Source organism: Pelodiscus sinensis, chromosome 3 (genome assembly GCF_049634645.1).
Source record: "Pelodiscus sinensis isolate JC-2024 chromosome 3, ASM4963464v1, whole genome shotgun sequence".
In the NCBI taxonomy this organism is placed as follows: Eukaryota; Metazoa; Chordata; order Testudines; family Trionychidae; genus Pelodiscus; species Pelodiscus sinensis.
This window is the reverse complement of record NC_134713.1, coordinates 80,111,081-80,118,116: the sequence shown is the minus strand read 5'-3', so window position 1 is coordinate 80,118,116 and position 7,036 is coordinate 80,111,081. Positions and strand designations below refer to the sequence as shown.

The 7,036-nt window shown below is 46.0% G+C and overlaps 1 protein-coding gene across 5 annotated transcripts in view; it reads left to right on the top strand.

Moving 5' to 3' along the window:
- The first annotated feature begins 881 nt into the window (after nt 1-881).
- TUBE1 (tubulin epsilon 1) overlaps nt 882-7,036 on the top strand; it is a 35,512-nt gene continuing 29,357 nt past the window's right edge. For 2 of the 5 annotated variants that reach the window (XM_075923997.1, XM_075923996.1), the window contains exons 1-3: nt 966-1,103; nt 1,174-1,247; nt 3,356-3,408. In XM_075923997.1, the coding sequence (XP_075780112.1) occupies nt 1,079-1,103; nt 1,174-1,247; nt 3,356-3,408 (152 nt within the window). In that variant the 5' untranslated portion in view covers nt 966-1,078. Of the gene's footprint in view, nt 927-965; nt 1,104-1,173; nt 1,248-1,309; nt 1,644-3,355; nt 3,409-7,036 lie in introns of those variants that run through there. The other 3 variants (XM_075923998.1, XM_014573700.3, XM_075923999.1) reach the window with 3 other exon arrangements.

Here is a 7,036-nt window from a genome sequence, read left to right as displayed (position 1 = left end):
AATTCTTGCCATAAAAAAACCCCAGCAGAGTCCATACTGGCTTTTTGTCAACAATAAAGGTAGGGGAAAAGACAAAAGTATCTCACAGGGGTGGAAGTTTTTTGTCGCCAAAACTGGGAGGTTTTGGCAACAAAAGGTACCAGCCTATACAAGGGCAAGAGAGGAGCAATTAGGAGGAGCATTACCAGCAGATCCAGAGAAGTGATTATTCCCCTTTATTCTGCTCTAGTGAGGCCACATCTGGAGCATTGTGTCCAGTTCTGGGCCCCCAACTAAAAGAAGGATGTGGATGCATTGGAGAGGGTCCAGCGGAGGGTGATCAAAATGATTAGGGGACTGGAGCATATGACCTATAAGGAGAGGCTGAGGGATTTGGGTGTGTTTAATCTGTAGAAGAGAAGAGTGAGAGGGATTTGATAGCAGCCTTTAACTTCCTAAACTGAGGTTCCAAAGAGGCCGGAGAAAGGCTATTCACAGTAGTGAGGAATGGCAGAAGAGGCACAATGGTCTCAAGTTACAGTGGGAGAGATCTAGGTTGTATATTAGGAAAAACTATTTACTAGGAGGGTGGTGAAGCACTGGAATGGGTTACCTGAGGAGGTGGTGGAATCTCCAGCCCTAGAGGTTTTTAAGTCTCAGCTGACAAAGCCCTGGCTAGGTTGATTTAATTGGGATTGGTCCTGTCTTGGGCAGGGGGCTGACTTGATGTCCTTCTGAGGTCTCTTCCAGCTCTAGGAGTCTAAGCCATGGATCTGCTACCTCTGGCTCCGCCCCTCTCTTTGCCCACCCACGTTCAGCAGCCTTCACACGGAGCGTTCCATTTGCGTGAGAAGGAAGTCAATGGGGGGGGGGGAGATGTCGCGCATACTCTCACCCCGGCGGGGATGTGAGCCCGGATGGTACCTTCCACGCCGAGCCTAGCAGGGGTGAGCCTCGCGCCCGGCGCCGCCCACGCGAGGGGCGGGACTTTCGAACCCAGATTTTTAGTGGGCAGAGCTAGCACCTCGCCGGTTGGTGGGGGTGGAGCCCAGCGGCTGCTGCCCGCGCGCGCCTAGTAACGGCTCCTGGAGCGGCGCCCATGACGCAGTCGGTGGTAGTGCAGGGTAAGCCGGTGTGACACCCCTCCCCCTCCCGCCCTCGCCCCGCTGACCCCTGTCTCTCCCCGCTTTGCAGTGGGCCAGTGCGGGAACCAGATCGGCTGCCGCTTCTGGGACTTGGCGCTGAGGGAACACGCCGCCGTCAACAAGGTAACGGCCCCGCGAGCGGCTCCGGCTCCCACCCCCGCCGGGGCGGAGCTGCCGGGCCGCGGACGGTGCCACCGCAGCTCGATAGGGCCGCTGCGGCCACTGGGTCTGAGCAGCCTGGGAGTCGAACTCCGCCCCTCCCCGGACGCTGCTGGGTCCCGTTAGTCCCGCCTCCCTCGCCCCGGGGCGGCTCCGCGCGGTGTCTCCTCCCTCGCTCCACCGTCTGCCTCTGGGGAGCGGGGGCCCGGGGGTTACTGGGCTGGACGCAGGGCAAGGCGGGAGGGGTCCATGTCGCGGGTCTCTGAAATCTCCCGGCGGTGACTTGAGCTTCCCCCAGCCCCGCCCCACCCGCCGCCGTCCCACCGGCTTCGAAACGTCCCATGAACGGGGCCGCTCGGGGTAAAAAAGCTTCCTGTGGGAGGGACCCCGCCAGTGCAGGACAGAGCTGGGGTTGGGAGTGAGGGTTCCAGCAAGAGCCACCCGGCCCATAGGCCGGTTCGGACAACTGTCCTAGGCTTTGGGGAGCCTGAGGCGGGCTTTGGCATTAGTGCCAGCAGCCGGGGTTAGGCCTGCCCTTGCACTCACTGGCAGCACAGAAAGTGGAGTGGCACAGCTGGGAGCCTGCGGAGTGGACTGGGCCCCCATCTGTTCCCTCGAGATCCTCCCCCAAGCGATAGGCCCACGGGAATAGTAGGCTTCTGGTGCCAGCAGCAGGGTTCAAGCCTATCTCTGCAGGCAACAACAGTATGCGGGGAAGAGCAGAGGGGGGACCTGGAAGAGGGATGGAGTGGGGGGCGGTTGGCTTGGGCCTCACACCCACCTAGAGACAACCTGGGTTCCAGTTAGGAGTGAAAGCTTTGGGTGGGACTGCAAATGAGCGGCGGGCCTGTATGAAGGGGGTGTGAACACAGCTCACTATGGTTCTCCAAGTAAGCATGAGGCTTGGGTGGCATGTTGCCCTAGTCTCCCTCTCCTGTGCTCTGGCCAGATGGGACTGAGAGGGGACTTCTAGTCTTTTGGTGCAGCAGCTCTGGGCATTCCTGAGAGGCGCTAATCCTAAAATGAAACCTGGATTTACTTTCTGCAAGCCTGAGTGTATATCAGAGCAATTCTGGTATTTTTTTTACCTTATCTGAGTAGGCCCCTGGCAGGATCCAAAATACAAGGGACTGTAAAAGTGCATTAAAGTCTAGGAATGTGAATGGTTAACCAGTTACCCAGTAAGCATAATCCTTACTGGGTGCTGCTTACCAGTAACCGGTTCCTAGGAGCATCCTGTGTCTCAGTGCAGGCAGAAGGCTGCTCTAGCCTCAACAGGTCTACTGGACCAAAACCAGTAACTCTGCAGGGCTGGGGAAGCCGTGGAGCCGGTGGATCCATCAGTCCTGTGAGGCCAGCAGCAGCCCATCTATTCCAGCTGGGCTGGAGTGGCCTCCCATTCACTGGATCCCAATTGATCAGTTCACTGGTTAAATGGGATTTTACATCCTTACTAAAGTCCCATCGTCATTTCTATATTGAGCACAGGACAGAGTAACAGATAAATGGGCCCTGAAATTAGCATGCTAAGGATCCTCCATGGAAATGTGTCCAGTGTGCAAGGAATGTACAGATATTCTTTGATGAAAATTTCAGTGTGTTGTTAAAGATTGTGATGAACAGTCCTTTTGGTTACTTTCTTTCAAAGCAACTAGTACTGGCACCAATTGTGCAGGTATTGCATTGTATACAGCAACATGCTTTTATTTTCAGCCTACTCTTTAAGTAGACAGCTGTATAGTAGATATGGACCAGCTATGCTGCCATAACAAATATAACATGTAAAACAGTTCAGCTCATTCTGTTGCTATCTAATAAATACATTGTTTTTTTCATAAAATACAAAAATCTTCAGAAATGCAAAATAAAAGAAAATTTAATATTGGTTGTGATATTTGTTAAATCTTATGTTGACTAAAATGTTTTTTATTGCCTGAATTGTTTACTCTCATAATTTCAAAGCTCTGTGTATATATATTAACTAAATACTGTTGTTCAGTGTTAGCCAGAAATAGCACAGAGAATCCCTATAATTGCTCACTTAAAACTTGTGCAACATTTCTGTTTTTTAGAAAGGAATTTATGATGAAGCATTAAGCAGCTTCTTTAGAAATGTGGATACCAGGTAAGCTTCTTTTTTTAAATCAAGAAACCTATTTGAAATGTATCACAGTAATTGATTTTGGTACCTTCAGCAATCTCTGTCTGCTATTCCCTTGAATAAACTTCAGTTTAATCTGTATTCCAGGTCAAACTACTAGTTGTCCTAGAAAGAGATCTTAACATCTTATACTTCCATATGTTGTGTCTGTCGTCGTCCTTCTTTATCTATAGAGCCTTTGCTATTCTAAGTCTATGAAAATATTCTCCTTTTTTTACTCTTTTCTTGCTCGAAAGGAGCTGTCAGTTATGACTGTGTGTTAATCTTCCTTTTAAAATAAAACATATTCTGCTTCAGCCACATAGTCCTATTTAAGTGGCAGACTTCATCATTATGGTTTGTTAGTGTTGATTGGGATCTTGCAAGAAGAATTCATATAAGAAGCACAGTCCATTTAGGCAGGTGTTGAAAAATGCACCTGAACTTTTCTAGCATGAGCACTAAGACTTGTAGCTAGAGTTTTAGAAAAAAAGACTTATTCTATCACACATCCCTGCTACTCGCTCACATATTTGCATCTAAGCCACATACTGTGTAATTTACAGGGATAGAACAGTGGTGGTGCTTACCATATATTGTATTTAGCTGTAACATTGTTAATCAGCTTTCTGACTAATACTGGTAAATCACTAGCTGCAAGATAGTTATGGTTGTTTTATAAAGTTCAGTTTTAACAAATAGCTTTAAATCTTCATTTTGTAAAGAATTCATTGAAATGGCAAAACTCAAAATACAAACTATACATTTTGAGTACTGTTTCAATGAGTCAAAATTTAGATTGTTTGTAAAAGGGGGACAAATGAAAAACATGCTGCCATCCATCCAGTGACCACATTGCTGCTCCTCACATGCTTATTTCTTGAATGCCAGTTATACATATAGGGTACGTCTAGATTACCCATAGGCTACATCTACACTGGCACCCTTTTCCAGAAATGCTTAAAACGGAACAGTTTTTCCGTTATAAGTATTTCCGGAAAAGCGCGTCTACATTGGCAGGATGCTTTTCCGGAAAAGCGCCCGTGCCAATGTAGATGCGCTTTTCCGCAAAAAAAAAAAAAAAAAAAAACCCCAATGGTCATTTTCACGATCAGGGCTTTTTTGCGGAAAAGACTACTGTGCTGTCTACACTGGCCCTTTTCCGGAATAGTTTTTCCGGAAAAGGACTTTTGCCCGAACGGGAGCAGCATATTTTTTCTGGAAAAACAATGACAATTTTATATTGGATCATAATTGCTTTTCCGGAAAAGCAAACGGCCAGTGTAGACAGCTCGCAGCTTATTCCGGAAAAGCGGCTGCTTTTCCAGAATAAGTGGCCCAGTGTAGACACAGCCATAGTGTTTATCCCATAGACTGTTTTATAACTTTTTAGCCATAACAGAAAATACGTTAAGGTGAAACCACCAGCTTTTAATTTTATGACAAATTTGCTGCATCACAAATGCCATCACCCAGTCAGATAGGAAGAGCATATGTGCCTCTTCAGATAAGCCTGTATCTTGGGGGAAGATTCTAAATTGGAGAAAAAGAAACGTAGCAGCTCCATTCTAACCTCTGAGTGCTGTTTAAATTCCCATACAATTCATTACCCTTACTACTACTAGATCATGAATCCTAATGTGGGAGATGGTGAGGAGCTGCTGAACACACTCCTGGCTATTTTAAAAAAAAAAAAAAAGTCAGAAGACCTTATGCAAGATCACTGAAGCCACAGGTCCCTTGTTTGTTTGACATTCTCCAATCTTACACACTGCACCATACTGCATTTCAGAGTTGTTAAACAAGTTTGAGCTATCCTGTCTCTACACACTATGTACTATACGGCACACACAAAACCATTCACTAGTCAGCAGCAGAACATTGGTAATCGGCTAATCCTACATTCTGGCTTTGGAACACACTAGGAAAACATCTTTACAGTCCTTCAGTGGCTGACCTAGAAAGGGGATAGCAATTAAGCCTGTAGTTCAACTAATAATGGTCTGTGCTAGAGAGCTGAAGTTCAAGGGATTCAAACCCTGCCAAGATCTAATGAAGGAGGATGGTTGCATGTGATTTACACACAGGGAAAAAAACAAATTTAAAATAGATGTTGTATTTAATGTATAAATTCATAAATCTTTATGGTGTGAATTGTCATTTACACACAGGGAAAAAAACAAATTTAAAATAGATGTATTTAATGTATAAATTCATAAATCTTTATGGTGTGAATTGTCAATGTTAGTTGTCATGCAATTTGCTTGTGGTCAATGTTTATATATTGTGTATCTCTCACATTCTTCCTATTTCCTCCATCCCTTCTTCCAGTCCACAAAATATGTGAGTCTTTGATAACTTCCCTGCCAAAGACCTTGGCTCTTTAGCACAAACTTTGAAGACACTCCTTTTTTGCTCTAGGGGTCATAAATTCAGTACTTGGATGAAGGTAAGATGGCAACCATCACATTTGCCAGTGACCCGTAATGGTACCTCTCAAACTTTAAATGTATGCTTCATACTGGCAGGAAAGGAGAAGGGCAATAAGCAAAGCTGCAAGTCTAATGCAGGTAATGGGACTGCTGCTTCTGTAGCTCTTCCTGACTGTATGCAGTTTCCAAAAGTCCAAAAGAGGCTGTAATGTTTTGGGAAGTGAGTTGTGACACAGGCTCCTTCACTGAAGTTCCCTCCCACTGACAGATTATGCTGTCGCTGCTAAACATGTAGGGCTTGGTTTTGTATTTACTTTTGATAACTTAGATGGCAATACAATGTTTGACCCAAAGAATTTACTGTCATAAAACTGCCTCTCTTTCTTCAGGCAGGAGACATGCATACCCAGTATAGTTAGGAAAAGCTCAGACCACAGTTTTTCCATCCAGTTTCATCCAAGTAGTTGCAGCTCCTTGTCTCATTGACTCTGAATGGTAACCTAGTGAGATATGCCAATGCTCTTTAAAAAAGGCTAGGAAATTATTTAAAGGAGGGAATAAAGATTTTTGCTAACAGTTCAGTTTGTATCAGAAAAGTCTGTAACAGCCTTAAAAGCATGGGTGCTAGAAATGTTTGTATTCCTTTATGCTTTTATATTGCCTACAGTTCTGTTGATAACTCTCCCCAGGACTCCCTATAAGCTTTATTTAAATCTCCAGCGTATACCCAGAAGTACTCCACTTTATCCAACTTGCACTCTAACACACAGCACCTGAACAGTAATGTTGGCAGTATTAAGATATTCACACATTTTGTGCATTTGGTTGGTTAGCCTATCGCATTGGTCTCAACCTTTTGAAGCATGAGATCACTTTTTTAATTTAAGTGCAATCCAGGATCTACCTCAAATCCAAATACCCTTGCCCTGCCTCCTTCCCTCCCCTTCTCCAAGGCCCCGCACCTGCTCACTCCATCCTCCCTCCCTCCCCCATCCTTACTCACTTCTATGAGGTTGGGACAAAGGACTGGGGTGCAGACTCTGATCTTGAGCTAAAGGATTTGGAGTGTGGGAGTGGGTTCGGAGTTGAGCTGCAGACAGGGTTCAGAGGGCAGGCTCTGAGAGGGAGTTTTGGTGCAGGGGGACTCGAGGCTAGGGCAGAATAGAGTTGAGATCAATGGG